Genomic DNA, 20484 nt, shown 5'->3' with positions numbered 1-20484 from the left:
TCTAAAACCTGAATAAAAGAATTATCATGCTGCATGAAATAAAAAAGCCAACTTGCTAAATCAGTGACAAATCTTTCTGTAAAGAAAAGGGAAACTCAGCTTTTATATACTTTAAGAAGCACCAATCTTCCTCTTTAAATTACATGCACTTAAGGAGATTACATAAATTAACTGTCCAGTACCCACAAGTAATGCTTAGACTAACTGCTTGCCCACACACTCTAACCTGTTTAAAAATGGCTCCATATTCAATTTCCATTTGCACTTCAGTTGAGCTTGTTATCAGCAAGTGCGTATACAGACAAGCCTTTCTCTGAAACAGAGAATAGTTCAGCTGAAACTGTATGTCCTCTTCCTTACTATATACACCCACTATTGACTATTTAAACAAATTAGTACAAAAAGACTTAATCACAGCTAACGATTACTTAAATTCATAGGCATACATCATCAGAATTTATGCAGCAGGCAAAAGGTCCAGATATACTGTCAGCAACTAATCATTCTTGTAAAAGCAGCACTTAAAACAAGCAGGCTGGAACGGGATGAATTTTAATCTTTAGTAATTTGTGGATGGCAAAATTAGGAATGCACCACAAGAAGAACATTTTCTCCCTTCCCTTAACGACAGACTACTGTTCTTTTAAATTTTCTCCATTCATTGGAAGTTTCATTTCACACCTCTCTGCACCCATTCTGACTTAACACCTCTTGATTGGCCTCTCTTTCTGTCCCCTGCTCCCGCCTCTCACTCCTCCTCCCTCCCAACCTTTGTTCTCCCGCTACTTTACCTTTGCCTACTGCCCTGTCTCTCTCACACCTGAAGAAGGCTCCACGGCCGAAACGTTGTGTTCTCTTTCTTCTTTTTTTCAGCATGGAATAAACCTATTACTTGTTCCTCCACAAGAAGAACATGCCAGTTATGTTAAACACCTTTTCCTTAAAGGCCTTAAAAGGTTATTATCTGAACGGCACTCCATTAACAAACCTGACAGTTGGCTTTCATTTTGCACACAACAGCCAGAGGTATCCCCATCGTTACTACAGTACCTCTGCTATTGCCCTAGTGACCCAGTAATCCAATCAGACTGACACAGTCCAGAAAGCTCTTAGCATTGCTTTAGCTTCCTGTAGGTTCCTGCACAGAATCCTGAGTACCTTCAGAGTCTCACTGTCTAGCAACCCCACCGATCCGATTTATCAGAAATGATGACACATACTTCAGATGCTTAACATTAGCAGTCTTCCCCGGCGTTATATTTGTAGAAAGAAATCCAGCCCTGATTTCAGTAACTCATCCGGGCAGACAATGTAACAGTGCTTTTCAGGTTAACATTTATTGTGTTTTTAATAAGGGATGTGTTCTCAAGAGCCTGCAGTTGTTGTGAATTATGGGTATGAATATTAGTTGGCTCCTGGCGAATCACAAGGCTTCGTCTTAGCCGTCACAGGCCTGGAGGGAGCTCCTGGAAAGACACGTATACATGTCTGCGTCACCAGCAAAAGCTGGCTATGACACGCTGATACAGGCTGCATTCTCTCCTAAACACTGAGCAGTTGCATTACAGATTGCAAACAGCATAGGTGGAAAACTTTATAAAATGATTTTTAAGGATTTTTTAAGGAATTAAGCATACGCACCACATAAAAGCTGAGAACATGCTTACATAGCTGCAGTGTGGTTAATGTTCAATTTTAGTTCCTTTGTCCACTCAAGAAAAAAATGTCCCCCAAAAAAACTATGAAAGCTGTAGATTAACACACCTGCTCTTAGCCAGAGGCAGGACAGTTTATACTGTTCATACATTGTTTCGATGAATAAAAAGGAGAACACAGTTGGACACAAAATCGGTGATTTAGAAGCTTGACCGACTCATCACAAAACGTGACAATGTTCTGAGAACGGAAGGAAGGAGAAAAGGAGGCCGGAACAGGCTGCGGACTGAACTGCTAACACTTAATTGCCAATCATGAGCATCTCCACAGAAAACCGTACTGGCACAGGGCTGCCAAGCACATTGTTTGTGCTTCGTCCTTCTGTTGCTGCCGAGTCACTGGTGGAAACAAACCCGTACACTGTACGCAGAACAAACAAAGCTGTACTGTGCTTTATGAAATAGCAGCAGGGTCAGAGTGCCAACAGGCATCCAGCCACCAGCCCAGGCTCAAAAACACAGCAGGCAGGCAGCCTACCTAACAGCCTACCCTGCTTCACGCACATATGGGAATACTGAGAGCACACCACCAGGGGCAGACTATCCTTCTGTGCTGAACAGCCCCTTTTAAACCCAATCCACTTGGGTGCCAATCCACTGTCTAAAACATCAACCTGAAAAGTATCTTATACTGTATGTCATTAGAGACATTATGTGACTTCAAAGGTTATACTGTATGACTAGGCAGAAGAATTAAGTTACAGAAGCAGGGCACCTTCAAATTTGCATGAACACACAATTATTTAAGAAATCACATTAAAATTCTAAACAAACATGCCTAGAAACAGAAGGAATCAGGTGAGCACCTTGATATAGTATGCATTTCTTATCAAAATCTGGCCACTGGATACCTTTAATTAAAACATTATATTTATATATTTATGTAGACAGCAGAGTTCTTTTAGTCTTTAATATAATTCCTAGGAAACCCTTCAACAGTCAAAACAAATGTTAAGAAAAAAAGTTAAACTGGCCTTGAAAAGTTAGATTTGTTAAACCACATGTTTTTTTTGGGTGTGATTCAAAGTATGAACTACACTTACACTACAAATAAAAGTGGTTTTCAAAAGCAGTTAAAGCTTTAAATTAAACAATTTATCAATGATAAAAAAACTGCTAACATAGGATATAAAGGAAGGCTCGAAGGTTAAGAATTAATCATGTGACACAGAGAAGGAAACAAGTCCCAAATGCTGCCCAACTGCACTGACGCACCTACCACAGGAATGCACTGAGTTACCAGAAGCACCAAGTCCAGTCATCTCCACCGCACCTGCAGGAACTTTTAATAGCATCCAGAAAAGAAAAACTTTGAAGAGAAATCACTCCTTGGCTACATCCTTACAGCTCCTATTACACTGTTGAATACGATCTGTGGTCCTACTTTAAAAAACAGGATTAATATTTTCGCTGATCTTCGTTGAAATATTATGAGCACAAAACCAGGAAAGACACACTGCACTGCCCATGCACTTGAGCGCAGGATTAGGTCTAATCAAGAGTGTTCACGTATGTTGAGACTTGAAAGCAACACCTGCACAGCGGTTCAGCCTCTCACCTGAGCAAAGTATGCCTTTGTGCCGGGCGCAGGAGAAGTCATCGCACTCGCAGAAGGTGCCATAGATCTTCCCAAAGGCGCTGTTGTAGCAGAGGCACTGGTTGCAGCTACATTCTCCCCTGCCGCTGCAGATCTGCTTCCCCCTGGCTTCTCGGCACATGGTCTGGTGCAGGTGAGCCGCCTCCCCCTCCTGGCACTCGCACTGCGCCCCCAGGTACCCGGGCTCACACCCGCAGGTGCCGCACGCGTAGGTGCCGGCGCTGCTGCACCTGCTGCTGTTGGTCTCCGTGAGGCCCGTGCAGCCACAGGAGCAGCTGTAGTCCACGGTCAGCTCCAGCGTGTCCTTGAAGCCCACGGGCTTGATGGCGAACCTCCGCTCGGCCTCCGCGGCAGGGCAGCCCCGCGCGTCCACCGTCACGTTGAAAGACACCTGACGACGCACGGACACGGACACGGTCAGCTGGAGAGCTCCTGACCCGCTCGATACTCATTCTTGATTTAGTACAAAGGCAGCTCTGAGGGATGCCGGGCTTAGGACACACAGTCCCAACTTCTTTCTCACATACACTTTCAGAATCGGGAGAGCAGAGGCTCTTAAAATGCGCATGCCTATGTCTAGGGATTCCAGTGCTTTTGTTAAAACAGATGTAAAAAACACTGAGAAAGACGATTTCTTAAAGACCACAAGGAAAGTTAATTTCACACCTAATTCATTTTTAACTTCGTTATTTAGAAAGGGAGGCATTTTCACTTTTGTTTCATAACAGCTTACCACAAATTAATAGCTCCATACGTATTTTGCAAAAAATCCTCATGGCTGCAAAAAATACGGCATACAAAAGTTGCCTTCACAAATTCATAAAAATATTTACCATCTGGTTTCAATTACACAGTGCAATACCAGACAATCTTCAAAATAACAAACGTGAATTCAGTCTACACCACTGTCCTGAGCTGCTATAATTAGCATTTGATTTTTCCTACATAAACAGCTGAGGCTTTCAAAGCCAAAAAGCAATGATTAGGCACAAATATACATGTATGTCTTTATTATTCCTGCAAAAATCCTGGCTCCTCTCCCCCTTAAAGAAGCTAATTCAGCAGCTGAAAAATAAGAGGGATATAAAAAAATCAAATTACTATATATATACTGTACACACACTATATATTACTATGTACTGCATACTGTAGGCATTGTTCCTTCATCACTGCCAGTGGATTAATCAAGTGCTCATTTTAGGTAGACTTGGTTATATGGTACACAACTACAGTACATGTGTTTAGAGGAGATGTGAGAATAGACATCATTAAGGTTTTAAAGAATGACATTTCGTCAGTTGAGGATTCCAACGCTTAATCTCTATAGTATTCCATCCCTTGAACTCTATTATTTTACATTCTGTATTGTTTCAGTGTTGCATCACAAAGAACCAGAACTGGACATAATTATAATTTAGGGTATATTTCAATAATTATTTCAAATGTACCCTAAACTGACAACAGAGCAATTTTCCATATCTCCTTAAGCGGGACGTAAGCCTTTAACCATGGGAAATATTAATTTCTCCCAAGCACACTGCAAGAAAATGGTCTTATCAAATGTTTGTTTACGATCCCAACGTTTTTCCTGAAACATCCCTTAGGAAGCTTCAGAGGATCATCACATTCATAACAGACCAAGAAAACTTAACTCCAATATAATAGTGGAAATTGAACGTTCTGTTGTAAATTAGAAAGAAAATAACAGCAGTTGTTCCAACTTCCCTTTCAAATAAGATCAGGTAATCATACAAGTTCCTAGAAAGACCCCCCAGGGACGAGAGTGATCTGGAAAGCACATGCCGAGCTCCGGATGTCTCAATGCATTATGAAGCAAAATACGTGACCCATCTTTAAAGCTGAGCTTCAAGTCTTTGAACTGACAGCCACACTAGGCACTGAAGCAGTGCAGTATTGATATTGGCAGCTCTCTGCATCAGACACGTCCATTTTAGATTTCGGAAATAGAATAAAGAAACCGCTTCTGACACAATGCTTACTGTCTCTTCTGCATGGCAGAATTCTAAACAGAAGAGGACAGAAATGATGGAAACTTGCTGGGATTTTTTCCCCAGTAATAACGAATTATGGGTGACGATTAAGGACATAAGATATGCTTTAGTAGAATTCCACATTTGTATTGGTTGTATACAAGTTAATGCAATAAAACTCAACTTTTAATGCTTTAGTGTACTAACTAAATCAAACAACTTTTTTCATGTGTGCTTGTATTTGTTAATTAATCATAATTAAAGTAGGCTCAAATCACTTGATTTTAAGTGTGATAAACATTTTGCTAACTTAAATGTACACAATTTTAGTAAAGAGATCTTTACTAGGTTTGGAAAAAAGTTTACTTAATGATTGGATTTTTTCTGAAAAAATATTTACCAAACCTTAAACCTTTGCAGCAGCAATATTAATTTCAAAAGGTGAAAAACATCTTAACTTACTGTGTTCTTTAGTTCTCACACACACACACACACACACACACACACACACACACACCAGCCTGCATCCACAGATATTTAGGCAAGTTACATGATACTTGATGGGAAGACTCGTCCCAATGGACAATATATACACAGAAAAGGTAAAAGAACATGACTGAAGTGTGCACTGTCATTAACTAAGCCCAGGTCACGAGAGGTCTAATGTCAATGAGCGAAAGAGATTGCCTTTTTAATCCTGCAACTTGGCAACAAAGGAATGTTTCAATGTTAAGTTCTTAGCAAGGTACTGACAGAACTGGATTTAGGAACCATGTGAGCTGCAGCCAGTTTAAAACAGTACGCTCACTACAGTGCTATAAAGCCCTTGTCTGAGAGGAAGGGAGGCCCGAGCCAACAGGCTAGGGAGGAAGTGACCTGCAGCTGGCTCTGCAGGACTTGGAAGGCAGGCAGGGCCAACTCCAGAGAGCACAAATACAGGGCAGTGCCTTCGACTGGACAGCGGACATGTGGTCCAGGATGCGAGAACTGGCCAGCTCTGCGATTAAGGCCTCAAGAAGTCAACACTTGCCTGGGCCAGCGTAATCACAGCCCGAAGGTTTGATGCAGATTCAGATTACTGAAGCAAGAATTATATCTTGAGTCTTTGGAGTTTTTTTTACTTTTCCCACTTTAAGACATGAGAGCTGTAGGACAGTTTCAGAGAATGTTTTTAATCATCTCTAGAGGCTAGAAAATGAGCCGTGTTTCGGGGCCGGGAAACCCTAAGCTGCCAGACGACGAATGCTTTGCTTGGACAATTCTGCAACACGACAGCATCTTTTCAGTCTGTACAGCAGACACTTAAAATACCTCTAAGATACCAATTTAAAGACGGATAACATCTTTGGGAGAGGAAGGTTTTGCAAATAAAAAAACTGAGTCTTATTTTATATTTTGCATTTGCTTAGAAGCATGTTTTTTCTCCTTTTCTTCAAAACAATGAAGCCTCAGTTCATGTCAATTCTCCTTACTAAGACAACACAGCAAGACTGTTCTATTTCTCCCAGGGTAAACCTCGGTTTTGGCCAACTGTTATCCTGTTTAGCACATGTAAAGGCTAGATTGACACAGACACCATGTGATTTATTTTTCTCCCTTTTCTGGGCAGGACAAAAGCTGCCAGGAGAAAGATGGGTTTAGTTGATCCATTTAGGTCTCCACATCACTTTTATGCCACTACGAAAGCAGCAATGAGACTGGAAAGGGTTTCAAAAGGTCATGTCCACACTATTTTGTTTTTGAATGCAGTGGTTCCTAAACACACAAGCACAGACCGAGGACAATTTTAAAACCGCAAATACGCAAGAAAGATGAACACACACACACACCTAAAAACAGTACAACAGGGGTCCCCCACCTAGAATTTAGCGAAACAATAGTCAAAGCAAATGTACAAAACGTGGCTTTAGGTTTATTAACCGATACGGCAAAAGAAAATGTAATTAAACACCTACTTAGAACAGTAAAAATATAGAGTACTAATAGTGAAAAGTATTTTCTCTACCATTGTGATTTGGGTCACTTTTTACTCCCTGCAGCCCTTGAAACCCTCACAATGACATTCATGGTCAAAATCAATTTATCAGTCAGTGGTGCGATTATTCTAATTTAAATTACAAACACAACAGATTAATGATTCTTGTCTACCATTTACCATGAAAGAATAAGCAAACAGATGAAGAGAATCCTGTACTTTACATGAAGTACTCTGGAACAAAAAGCACCACATTAACACAATTTGTCATTACTTTGTCCATTATAAGCATACTTTCCATGCCCTAACACATTAAAAATAATCCTGATAAAAAATGCCAGACAACACATTTGAGTATGGGAGACTGGAATATAAAATGAGTCTAAACAACTCATGGCCATGAAAAACAGCAGACAAGGGGCGCAGCTTCATGGAGACAGACTGGAGTTGTGTGGTTTCTTTTTGAGGACATAACATCTTGGACTCAAGGACAGAAGGCTTCAGCCCTGTTCACTGGGGAACCTGATGTTTTCCCATCCGTGGGAGCACGGTGGAAACAGATTGAAAACTATTTCAAGCAAAATAAAAGCAAGGACAGACAAGAGCACAGCAACCGTGCAGTCTCCCCTCCTTCGCCTTGTAAACAAGGTCCATAGGTACTGGAACCCTTCCCTATCGTCCATACCTGGGAGTCCGGGATAACGAGCTACCCTACTGTGATGCTGCTGGAGTCTTTTAACAAAGCTCCCAATTAACCTCTAGGGCAAATCGATGTTCGGTCACCCTCTGTGGTCATAAAACTCTGGATAAAGGCCGAAAGGACGAGGCAGCAGGGATAAGCGATTGAAATGGGGTTTCCCGCAGGGTGCAGTTCAGCGATCCAGGGCAGCCTCGGAGCTGAAACACCGCACGTCAGGACCGAGAGGAGCACCTGAAGGTGGTTCAGGCATCCGATAAGGATTCCCCACCGGGAGGCTTCCGTTACCGCCTGCTACACAGAGGTCATGTGGTCATCCCGGGACACGTCCCGCGGGGCGGTCTGGAATGTGTTACAGCGAAACGGTTTACAGAGCCTTCCCCAGCACCCTGCCGCGCGGCTTGACCAGGGGACACGGCAGAACCGAAACCGGGGGGGGGGGGGGGGATAAAATAGGAGCACTGTGAGCTAATTATTTGTTATCTGTACGTATGAGAGGAAACACAAAGCAAATAGGGTAAAAAACCCAGACATGGCTAACATTATTTCTCATCTTTTTTACAAAATTTGTGCTTTACGGGTACAATGCCCATTACAAAGGAGACCCTTCCATATTTGCAGAGACAGGGCTTTGCGAGGAATTTACTAGGGACAGGTGACCTGTGGAAGTCAGCAGGCCGATGACCGAAGCCCACACTCTTCTGCTGGCCTTCGCACAGAGGAATTCACTAGGGACAGGTGTCCTTCGCACTGAGCCAATGTAGTGCCCAGGTGGGCACATGCCAGCAGGATTAACGAATGAGTGAACACACACACAAGTTTCTGAACACTACTTAGCCCCTTTGTAAATGGTGAAGATGTGGACTGGTACCAACTAAAAATACAATTCTCCCTTTTTAGATGTGAAGATCAGAGCAAAAAAAATGTAAAGAATTAACCATTTTAGTATATGTCTATGGACAATAAAGCAGCAACAAAATTAGATTAGAAAAAAAAACTAAGAAAACAAAACTGAAATGACAACTGGTAAACATTAAGAACCGTCCACATGTATTGTGAAACAGTCCTACCACCACTTCTTTCCTGGCAGGCAGCCCATAAATTCCATACGATCATCACATCGCCCAGGGGAGTGTTAGTCCAAATGGCTTATTCAGCAGTTATTAAGATTTCGGTTTTGTGTACGTGTATTTTCAAGATGTCCTCCTGGCTCTGGCAGCTCTGATTTAATTAAACAGGAACCGAACACTTTAGAGAACAGAAGGATTGTAATGCGTCTTTTGATGACGCTGCCAAGACACTGCTATGATTTACTCAGCTATTTTGAGTACTTCAGCTCGTGCATGAGCTGATGAATTACACAAGGCTTCATCTGCATCGGTTTCTGCCACCACTAAAGGCAGGAGTCAAAAAGAAAACAGTTCAGAAACACGTCGTATAACAAAGCTTAGCAGGATAATCCCAATGACCATGCTTACACAGCTATGTTATTAGGAAATGCTCATGGCGGGGGGTGGCTGTAAATTATTCTCCGAGTGCTCTGGGACATTGTGGCGATGCTGCAGGAACAGCAGCAGTGTGGTTTAGTGGAGAGCAGAAAGGCAAACCAACAAACCAACGAGACTCAACCACTGAAGCACAAAGGGGGTACTGACACCATCCCACAGTTAATACAGCAAGACTGCTCTACCCTGATCCTCCTGAATGACTTCACAATGGTTACGGAGAAAGGATTTCTAACCCAAACTCAAAATGTTTGCCGAAATCATTCGTGGAAATTGACACTAAAACATTGTCTCGGTTAAAAACTGTTCTGCTGATGAGTTCCGAGTTGTTTGCAACTTAAAAAAAAACACAATCCAGCTGCACTTACTGTGTCCCCAATCTTGAGGTCGGCACATTTCCGGAGGCCGGGCAGGGGCTGGCCATCCTGACAGGTCGCAGTGAACGCCAGACTGATGTCTTCTGGGTGATCCCAGACAGTCAGCTCCACTTTCGACCGGATGTTCTGGAACGGAAAAGATCTATTCACGCTCTGCTGGCTAGAGGAATAAAAGCCTGCTTTCGCCATGTGTGCATAATCACAATAGTATGAGCATTGAGCACATGTTTTAAAGCAGAATACAGTATCTAACTTTAACACCTGTCTTTCACTCATAAAAACACAACAGAGCAGATGGGAACAATGGAGCGATTTAAGGGAAAAGGCTATCACAATCATATTCCACGGCACTAAACGTGTACTGTGTGTGTTAACAGCTCTACAAGGTGATTTTAATTATTCAATTTGCAGACTGGGGAGCAATTAAATCACACAAGCGAAGATAAGCATTAACAGCTTTGAATTCTTCTCAAATCCCACAAATAATTGGCCTGCTGGTTAATGTTTTACAAGAGTTCAGAACTAAAATGAGACTTCTACAAACATACCTATAGAAGGGGGGTCCTTCACAGTTCTAGTCTAAACCCCTTCAAAAGCTAGATAAAAACCATGATTGTAAGGTCCACTGTTTAGCTCCAAAACAAAAGATTGTCTCATATTTCCTAACAAAAGAAATGTAGCTTGCAGTGAAAACATGCACAGGCTTTTGATCCAAACCCCGAGATCAACTCCCAGTCCCAGTGTCGATCTCTTGAGCCCAGTTAGAAAGTTCTCAACTGGACATTCATTTTTCTTGATGGGGGATTTAATTGAAACACCGACCAGTTTTCTGCACACCTTTCTTGTGTTGACCATTTGTGGAGGTTTACAATTTAAGTCTCGCGTCATGTGAGCCATGAAGTAGGGTAGCAATCTACTGTATGGCAATGAAACACGTCAACATACAAGGAAATTATGCATTAAAATGTTATGGGTTTAATTGGAAATCTCCAGAGCAAAACATAAGTGTAAAACTTCCTTCCTGTACAGATCTCTAATGGAAGCACTCGGCATTCCAAAGCATTCCATTATAAAGACGGCAAAAACAGAAAAGGAGAATTTAAATAAACAGTGTAGCCGCCAAGATAAGCCTGCCTTGCACTTTCAATTTTAATTCAAAAACACAGATTCAAGTTTCAGAGCAAAACTGTACAACGTTTGAACAGATGCACATTTATGCCTAGTTCCCTGTATTTTGTGGTTTAAATCTCTAGTTCATCACAGGAATGTTAGAAAGTTAAGCAGTAATTAATGAGCATGAAGTCCAAAAAATATTATTTAAAATATTTATATTAGCAAAATCAATACAAAGCATAAATCAGAAGGTGCCAGAAAAACGAAAATTCAACTTAACACTCTTTTAGACACAGCTGACCAAAGTTTTTTTATGCTTTTGTTTTACAGGGAAAGAAAGACGAAAAAGACAGCCTAGCCTTTTGAGGACAAAGCTTTCAGTCAACACTCATTGCCCGACCCACAAAGCACACTCCCTCTCTCACCCTGGGAAATGCCTACAAAACACTGGCTCTGTCCTTCATGCACACAGCCAGAACAGCCTGTGGCAAATTCAGCCCCAATTCCCACAGAGAAAGCTGGTATCTTATCAAGTAGTGTAAAAGAAACAACTACTGCCTGTTCTTTGTTCACTTCATTTTTGTAAAAGTAGCAACATTCCACATTCCAAGTCTGATGAGATTCTCATGTCCACCCCAGCCAGCAATACAGAGAAGGTCATATTTACATTCCTGGGAGAGCGGTACTTACGTTGTAAGCATTAATGATCAGTTGTATTATGTTCTTTGAGTCCATGTCAAGGATTTCAACAGTTGTACCTGGTATCAGTGCAGTGAAATTCTAAAAATATGAAGATATAGGCGATATTTAAGTTCATATCTACAACAAAGAGACACTGTTACACATGCAGAAAAACACCATTAACAAGTACATAACCTAAAATGCTCATTTAAAAAGGAAACAAAAGGAAAAAGCGCCTTGTAATAAAGCAGGTTTACGTTTTAAATCAGACAGCATCTTTCCGTCCTCTTTTGGCCAACACAACAGAATGGCTGCTACAAACAAACAACGTACCTTGTAAATCACATATAGCCTCTTTGTCACAGCGAAGATGAGATAGATGTTGTTTTCTGCCAGCTTTTCTCCCAGGAGTGCAAGAGATGGATAATCCTACAAATCGAACGGATCTCTGAGTTGGCAAAAAATACCGACACCCTTCCCCACTGAACCTGTGGGGCCAGCAAAATTCCTGTCAAGAACTCTGAAGAGGAGGCTCTCGTGACCCTGCATATCCCTTGTTTAATCTCTCTCTGGAGTCCCTGGTCTTTCATTTATCCCTAACATAAACCCACTCATTAGGAAGCATGTTCTGGCAATGCTTTGTATTTGTACAGAACAGCATTTGGACATTCATCTTGAGAAGCCTGCACACTGTGAAGCCCTGAGCACCACTGATAATGAGCAGCTGAAACCTTCGTCGGCCAAAGGCACAACTCTTTCAAATAAACACTGGCATGGCAAATAAAATCCTTTCCAGGTCAGATACCCCCTCAGAAATGTCTAATTTTCATTAAAGGATGCTTTTTAACCGAAGAAAAAAAAAGTTTGTTCCTTTTTCTAGGTCGGTGCTCATTAAACTGCAGTCAAATGCCGGGCCCCTTATAATACACCAGGCCCACTCGCACACTAGCACATGCACGTACACTTCACCCTCACTCTTTCAAACTCACGGACAACGGAAAGGGACGTTTCCTACCATCTTTGTGGAGGCACTGTACTCGTTCTTCTCATTCAGGTGGCACTGCCCGTCGTGGGGCTGCACCAGTCCGCCCAGTCGGCCATCCAGAGCGAGGTGAGGAACGTCATCCGTGGCAAAGACCAGCAAGTGGAAAGCTTCCTTCCTCCAGCCAATCTTTTCCTGTGGGAGTGACAGCACAGGCAGGGTTACTTTTTCTTGATGGCTGGTTTCCTGCACGCTCCAGCAGTCTCAGAAATTATCAGCGCAAGCCGCACTACGACTTTAACCAATGCATCATCCTGGGTAAGCTGGAGGAGGTTTTGAGTTTGTAAGCATGCTACTGTTTGAAATACGACAGGCATCCCTTACTTTTACAAGATTCAGGATGAGTAAGCAAAACTGCAAAGAATAATCAAGCAAAAACTGATCATAATCACTATCTAGAAAGGTTTTTTATTTATCCATGTGACACTTTTGTCATGCTTCTTAAAGTGGATAAAAATAAAGGGATTTTCCAAAAAACATATGGACAGCTACAAGAAGGCTCCAACCCTGAAGATCATACTGACACCAAACTTGGCTCAAACAGGGGAAATCAGTCTGTAATGCAGACACTTTTATACACCGCAAACACACGCACACAGAACTAGAGACAGTTGTTTTTTTTTTCGTAAGGTGAGATGTTTCTAAATCTCAGACATGCTTACATAGGTTAGAAACTAAATGCTAAATACAGATTGTTTCAGAGTCCACTGCAATACATTTAAATTGTATTGGAAAAGCAGCAAATTGCTGCTTTTACATACTTAGCTGTGGAAGGGTTAAATATATGCCAGGACTTCCTAGAGCTTGAACCAATGTTGATGTATTATCCAAATTAAGACATTTTTTATTAAGCAATGGCTTTTATACATATTTCTCTGATAAAAATGTATTAAATACAAGTTTCTCTGTCAGCAATTTCTGTGCTTATCACACTTACAAAAAACCCAGATCTTCCACTGCATGTAACTAAGTGTTCTGGTATATTGTACTCGTATATTATCACTAGTTCTGCTGATGTCTGACTCCCTTAATGTCTCTTGTGCAAAAATCAGCTACTGTATAACAATTAAGGTTTGCCTTGTCAGTTGGCTAAATGAATAATTTTGATCAAAATTTTGATCCTGTTATCAAAGCATGTGACATTGTGACCTGTCTTTGCTTGGAAAGAAAACTGAAACTTCAGCTATTTTGCTAAAAAATTGAAATTTGCCAGGACCAAATTTGTCTGCCTGTTTCTGATAACATTCACTTTGTTCACCGGGTTTTTTTTTCCAATCCCACTATACCGTGGGGTAGCACTCGGAGAATCGGAGGCTGGGTCACCTTGCACACAGCAGCCTGCAGAATTGCATCGAAGCCTCCCTCCGGAGCGTCGCGGTTCCGAGAAACCACCTGTTTCTTGACTTCCTCGTTGAACCTGTTCACTTTGTCGGTCAGGGAGAGGAGGTGGCGGAAACCGAAGGAAGGAACGCAGTTCGGAAACAGCTTGTACCTGTCAAGAGACGAGAACAAAGCCCATAGGTGCCTCTCGCATTCACCACTTTGTTTCATACATCAGTGTTTCCTTGTACTACATTCAGGCCTCCCTGACATCCAGAACACCACTTATACAATACAACATTACGCATCTCAGATAGCGGATAAAGGCATCCGAACCATGCTGAGCGAACCAGCTGTCCGCTCCACTATTACTATCACTCATTGGCACTGGTAATCACTACACTCTCAAGCACTGGGACAAGGGCATAACCTATTTGAGCAATGAGGCATGACAAGAGCAGGTTAGCACAGAATCATTTCACCTCCAGGGCAAGTCTGCTGAAGGACTCCTTTTCATATCTTTCAATTCAGTTATTTTTCAACCCTCCTATTCTTGTATATTTTACCCAAGGGAAAATGTAAAAGTTCAGGGCGTAAAATACACTCATGTTCAAGACTTTTTAAAAACCTCTGATTCCTCTGTACCCTCCTCACAGAAAATCACAAGTGAAGAGGGCAGCACTGACAACATAATTACCATGAAGAATCTGCAACCTTCTAAAAAGCAAAATAAATCAAATATTACTGTCATTGTAATACCACAGATACGGATTTAAGCAATTTTCAACCAAAAATGCTTTGAAGCGTAGCTTGTCCGGTTATTTTAAACAACTACTATTCTGACCTGATACAATAAATTATAATAAAAGTTGTTAACCCACAAGTTTAATTTTAACTTTAATATTAAAATTATGTTTAATGTTTAATTTACACTTTTAACTCATAATAAAAGGTCTGCATTGATACATCATGAAAGTAATCTACCTGGAAATACAGACAAATGTCAGGTCAAAAGAAGTTTTAATTATATTATTTCATTAATCCTGAATGATGTGAACAAGAGACTAAGAAATTTGCACAAAAATAAAACCCATTTTGCATAAAATAAAGTTACAGGGATGTGCTGACTCAGTCATCTGATGCCCCAGCCTCTTTCAAGAAACCATGCTTATAAACAGAAATTCAGGAGGAGGACAAATTTCCAATTTCACCCCCTTCCATTCTCCTACACATATCTCTCCTCTTAGCCTCCACTTCGTACTTCTTCGTACTTCTTTCTACCTGCCCTCCCTCCACCCATCTTCACCCTTGTAGCAGCTCCCTGGCTCATTCCTCATTATGGGGGGGGTTCTGTCAGTCTCTTCCTCACTGGGGGGCTGCTGTTCCCTCAGCCAGGCCAGAGTTACACCAAACACTCCTTCAACATGTTTCATCATTAGATTACATTAATGAGGATCCTGAACAGCTGGATGAAATCCTCAGATCAATTAGTGAAACACTAAGAACAAATCAGGCTAAAAGGGCTGAATGGCTCCATCTTTTTTGTAATTCTATTTTTTTATGTAACACTCCCAATTCAGCAGTATAAACGGATCCCACTATTCAGACTGAAACACAAGCTCTAAAACAGAACAATGCAGAAGTTCTCAAGCCTTACATTTTGTACTTTTTTTTCTTTTCTAAAGGAGGAAACTGAAAAGAGGACGTTTTGAAATGTCTTGTTTCTACAGGAACGAAAGTACAAAAACAGCAGCTTCTACTTTAACCATGCATCGCAAATGAGGGAGAACCACCTTCTCCATTCAGAAGACTCAGAACCTCAGAAACAATCACTTCAGAACAACAAGACTGTAGTGTGAATCTTCTACAGCTCTTACATAAGCACAAAACTAGAATGTTTAAAACAAAACAAGGGCTCAAGCTAACAGAAAGACTGTCTTATTTATAGATTTGGCTTTATACTTTTATCCAAATCAACTTAAATACCTAAAATGTATAAATGAGACCAAACTTAATTGGACCAATCTGAGTGAACTACCTCATTCAAGGTAGTTTTATTTACAGTTTCCCTGTCGTGATCCCAGACAACTGCCCTGATGAACTCTGAGCTCCACGGCCAGGAAGCTACGTCTTTCACTGGTTAAAGCCAGGGACAAAGCAGTGACTCGCTTACCCATTGCATGGGTTGTCCTGGTATTTGGGCGCTGTGTAGGAGAAGGGAGAAATATTTTTATCTACAAAAGATCCAAATCCCAGGCGAAAGTTGCTGGTGAGCTTTTTCATCTCCTCTGCCAGTTTGGTCCCCAGGTTGCGGATGTTGTCCAAGTCGTCCTTCATGGAGAGAGAGAGGTCCATCAAGTAGTACAAGTCCACTGGGTAGTCCTCCACCTGACGCACCTGCACCTCCAGGGACACCTGGTCACCTGCCAGAAGAGAAGGTGAAGACCTGCCCTCACACTCAGGCTTCCTAATCCAACACAAGGAATCCTCCATGCTTTCTTCCACGGAGGCCTGTTCATTTTTTACTGACCTCTACCCCCACAGCCATGCCTGCTGTAATAATCAGAGTCATTAATAGTCCACATACCCTTTCAAAATATTCCACAGTTCATAAAGTATTATTGCTCTCCTAAGTTCACACTTTCGTTATTGAAAATGCTTTGTGAGGTCCATTAGGACTGGAACAAACTAGACCCTACAACCGAGACCCTGGCTTTCTTCAAGAAACAGCTGGATGAGATCCTGGATTAACCACCCTCTCATTCGTAAATTTAAATGTTCATTAACGCTGAAGACCGATTTCGCTGAGATTTTTGCCAAGGGTGTCTCAGCACACAGCGTCTTTATTCTTCGTTTCAGTTTATCGTGAGTGACTGTGAGTCACTAATAGCAGCCTTTGAAAGCTGAAAAAGACACACACAGGCCCGGGGCCGGCGTCTTACCAGGCCGCAGGTTCAGGGCTATCTTCTGCGGCATTATCTGAATGACATCATACTGGGTGGGTCCGGAACCTTTGGAACTTAAGGGCTTGTTCTGCAGGACCGTCATGCTGCTCCTGGGACTCTCGATGAAGCCCCTCCCGCAGCCCCTCCCCAGCAGGTTCTGGCTGAAGTCGCAGCGGGACGAGACCGTCATCGCCCTCCCGAATTCCTGTCGAGAAAGACGACACCAGGAGGGTAGCAGCCCTGCGCCGACCGGGTGCTGCGATAAGGGACGCAACAGGGAAAGTGAACAGAAAGAGACTGGAAAGCTCATGGGTGGCCCTGCAGGAAACTGCAGCACTGAGGCACAGCTCAACTGTGAATCACCACCGTTCTCTTTAATCTCCATGTACAAGGATATTGTCTCTGCAGACAAAAAGCCAGCGACACTTTGCGTTTATTTTTATTGTCATGGTAGCACTGGGACCTTTTGAATGTTTTTATTGAAAGTAAGCACGTAGCAGTCACAACATGGAGAAATGTGTTTACTATTCTGCAACAGAAATAGTTCACAAACCCATTCCTGAAATTACTGGTATTTTCCAGTTTATTTGTACACTGTATTAAATAAAACAAAAGTATTTTTTCCAGCATAAATAGTTGCTTCCACCATTTCCTGAACTGCTTAATTGAGATTTCAGGTGCTTTATAAAGCAGAAACAAAAACGTTCGGGACAGTTAGCTATTAGCTTCTTCTTGCGGAAGGAGATTGGTGGGCATGAGAAAACTGATAAACTCACTGCACACAAGCCATGGCTCTGCAGGTGATGCCTACTACTTCAAATATGTGAAATAATTTATTTAAGGAATTTCACTAACTTAATACTGAGATTTCTGTCTGCAGAGAACGACTACTGCTGCACAGACTCTGCATAGTCCAGGCTCACATGCGCACTTCACAAGTTAACATGAAAGGTACCCCGAACAACAGCAACAAGCAACAAGCAACAAGCAACAAGCAACAAGCAACAAGCAACAAGCAACAAGCGGGAAACACCAATACCACGTGTTTCACCGCCGACTGCGGCTTCCGTAGAAGAGTTTCCTAGAGTGAATAAGTTGGGTCAAGACAATAACAAAACCACTACGTAAAACTGGAACACAGGTCTGAAATATCCACAAGAACACAGTACAGAAATATATTTAACTCGAGTAGCATTATTCAAAAATATACTTTCACGTCAGGGCATCGGTCTAAATGAACGTGAACAGGACCGATTCAAAACAAAATATCAAAATTGACAGAACTTTGCCAGTAATTATACGCGTTTGCAGACTGACGTATGAGAAATATGTACAAGACATATTTTCTCCAAGAAAAAATGCATAAAATAAATCTTTTGTTTCCTGTGCAACCGGTATTTTAAAACGCAGCTGAGTGATTGCTCCCTGAGTGAAGCTATCGGATTAATTTAATCACCGTGTATAATGGCCAGAGCAAAATGTGTATACTGTATGTATGGTTGAATGGCGAGGACTACTGTTTTAAAGGTAAATTTGTTTGAAGTCGAGTGTTATGGGTTTTTTTGTTTGTAGTTTTAATGGTGACACCAAAGACAAATTGTCACCCACTTGGATCAACAATAAAGTGAAATAACTTGGCAACATTTTTTTGCACTACGTTTAAGAAAGATTTACATAGATACCTCCTGAGCGCACCAGGCACAGCTAGGATGGATGAGCAGGCATTCTTCACAGGAGGTAGCGCTTCCTCCGGCGCAAATATTGAGACCTTCCATAGAAATGAGAAAGGCGGTTATCTAACACATACTGTATAAAAAATACACAGCACTTTCTCGCGACCACAGTCGAGTCTCCTTGTACCCCGTCCCGTTTTGACACCCATTAGCGCACATAACCAAGAACGGCCTTAGAGCCTTAGTTAAACGAGGGGGTGATGTTAATACCAGCTAATAAATAACGATATAAAAAAAACAGAAAAGCGCAGGTGCAAAAAGAAAAACAAGGTTTCGACCAGCGATAAAATCTTTGCAGTTCAGCACTGAACTTCAAATTCTCAAGACAAAATAATTTTAGTGAAAGTCTGTATAAAGCTTTAAAGTATGACAAAGGAGTAAGCCAAGAGTAAAAGCCAAACCCCTAACAATACATGCAACAAAGTAATTAAACGATGTTATTTCCTCTCGAAGAAAATTGAATTCGTTCCAGCACACAGGAAAACAATTGCCTACACAAACACGACTCGCACACAGTCACCAAAAATTAATTACATTAAAAAAGACTCTCTTACCTTTAACTCCGCCGATCAGAACTTCCAGAACCAAACAGCTAATTACAGAGTAAATTAAGAGCCTTCTGCTCAACATGATTTCTTAGAATTTTGTAAACTGAAGTTATCCAAACCCTGCAGCTGCGAAGTGCTGGCTAGCACAGACCTCCAATTCGTCAAAATGTCCTCATCAAATCCACATTCTGCAGATTAGCTTTCAAAAAATGGGAATAAGTCCACTTTGTCGGAGTTCGCCTCTGCCCCGGCCAAGCGACGAGAAATCATAACGCCAACCTTTGTTTTGAAAACAAAGGTTACAAATCGTTGTGTCATCAAAGAAACAACCTCTGGGGCAGGAGCTGCCGGCTAAACCAGGTTTTCCACTCTCATTACGAATATCTCTCCGCTTCAAATACTAGTGTTGGTTCTCCTAAAAGCGCACAAAGCGCCTCCAGTTCCGATATTTTTTCTCCATGTTTCGTTTCTTCTGTACTAAAAATAAACATGCAACATAATTCCCCTAGTTGTGATATTATTATTTTCTAAAAGTGGGATACATGCCCCGCTTCTCTCTTTTTTCCTCTCCTGGAAGTTTTCTACGAAAAAGCGCACTGTCGGTGTATCCAAAATCTCCGCCCATCAGAGGCTGGGGGCTGGGGGCTGGGGCTGCGGTTAACCCTCTCTTTATCTTTCGAGAGCGCAATTCAGAAACCTCAGAAGCACGCATTCATATTTCAAGCGTTTCCCTTGGGTTACAACTGGTTTCTGTTACGGTTTTTTTAAGTTTGAAAATCATACACTCTTTCTGCTTAAAGGCGGACTCGCAAACTGTAATTTATTTTCACTCGAAATAACTACAGCTAAGTACGGATATCATTACTTATTTAGACAAAAACCAGGGTCGTTGTTTCTCGTTTATTTGGACTTTTTTGTCCTTATGTATAACGTTTTTGTTTAGGTTTAAGCTTATTTCGGACACTGTAGCTCGTTTCGTTCTACTTAAATCTGAAATTTGTCGATAAATAGAAATGTTTCTTTAAAAAGCGGCACCCCAGGCAGTCAGGTGACTCGTGTTAATTGGGTTACCACCTGTTCAATTCCGTACACACTTGCCTGCGTGTGAGTTATGTACATTGTAATCACAGCGCTTGCGAGTTTGTGAATGAGCTGAATTAGGGACAGCAAGGATGTTAATCATAAACAAGTCTGACTATTTTTCGGCTATAAAATGCGTTTGAAATCCTTCAGAACAGAGCTGTA

At 41.6% G+C, this 20484-nt stretch overlaps 1 protein-coding gene across 1 annotated transcript in view; it reads right to left on the bottom strand.

The window, feature by feature from the left end:
- Window positions 1-19866, bottom strand: part of itgb5 (integrin, beta 5) — a 40179-nt gene extending 20313 nt beyond the window's left edge. The window contains exons 1-10 of the mRNA XM_088931415.1: window positions 19246-19866; window positions 18641-18726; window positions 16956-17163; window positions 16187-16436; window positions 14017-14185; window positions 12667-12828; window positions 11985-12080; window positions 11661-11750; window positions 9849-9983; window positions 3274-3703 (exon numbers count right to left, since the gene is read on the bottom strand). Of these exons, the coding sequence (XP_088787541.1) occupies window positions 3274-3703; window positions 9849-9983; window positions 11661-11750; window positions 11985-12080; window positions 12667-12828; window positions 14017-14185; window positions 16187-16436; window positions 16956-17163; window positions 18641-18726; window positions 19246-19321 (1702 nt within the window). The 5' untranslated portion in view covers window positions 19322-19866. The remainder of the gene's footprint in view (window positions 1-3273; window positions 3704-9848; window positions 9984-11660; window positions 11751-11984; window positions 12081-12666; window positions 12829-14016; window positions 14186-16186; window positions 16437-16955; window positions 17164-18640; window positions 18727-19245) is intronic.
- Window positions 19867-20484: the final 618 nt, after the last annotated feature.

This window comes from Atractosteus spatula, chromosome 13, assembly GCF_055471065.1.
Source record: "Atractosteus spatula isolate fAtrSpa1 chromosome 13, fAtrSpa1.hap1, whole genome shotgun sequence".
Taxonomy (NCBI): domain Eukaryota; kingdom Metazoa; phylum Chordata; class Actinopteri; order Semionotiformes; family Lepisosteidae; genus Atractosteus; species Atractosteus spatula.
This window is presented reverse-complemented; position numbering and strand designations above follow the sequence as displayed.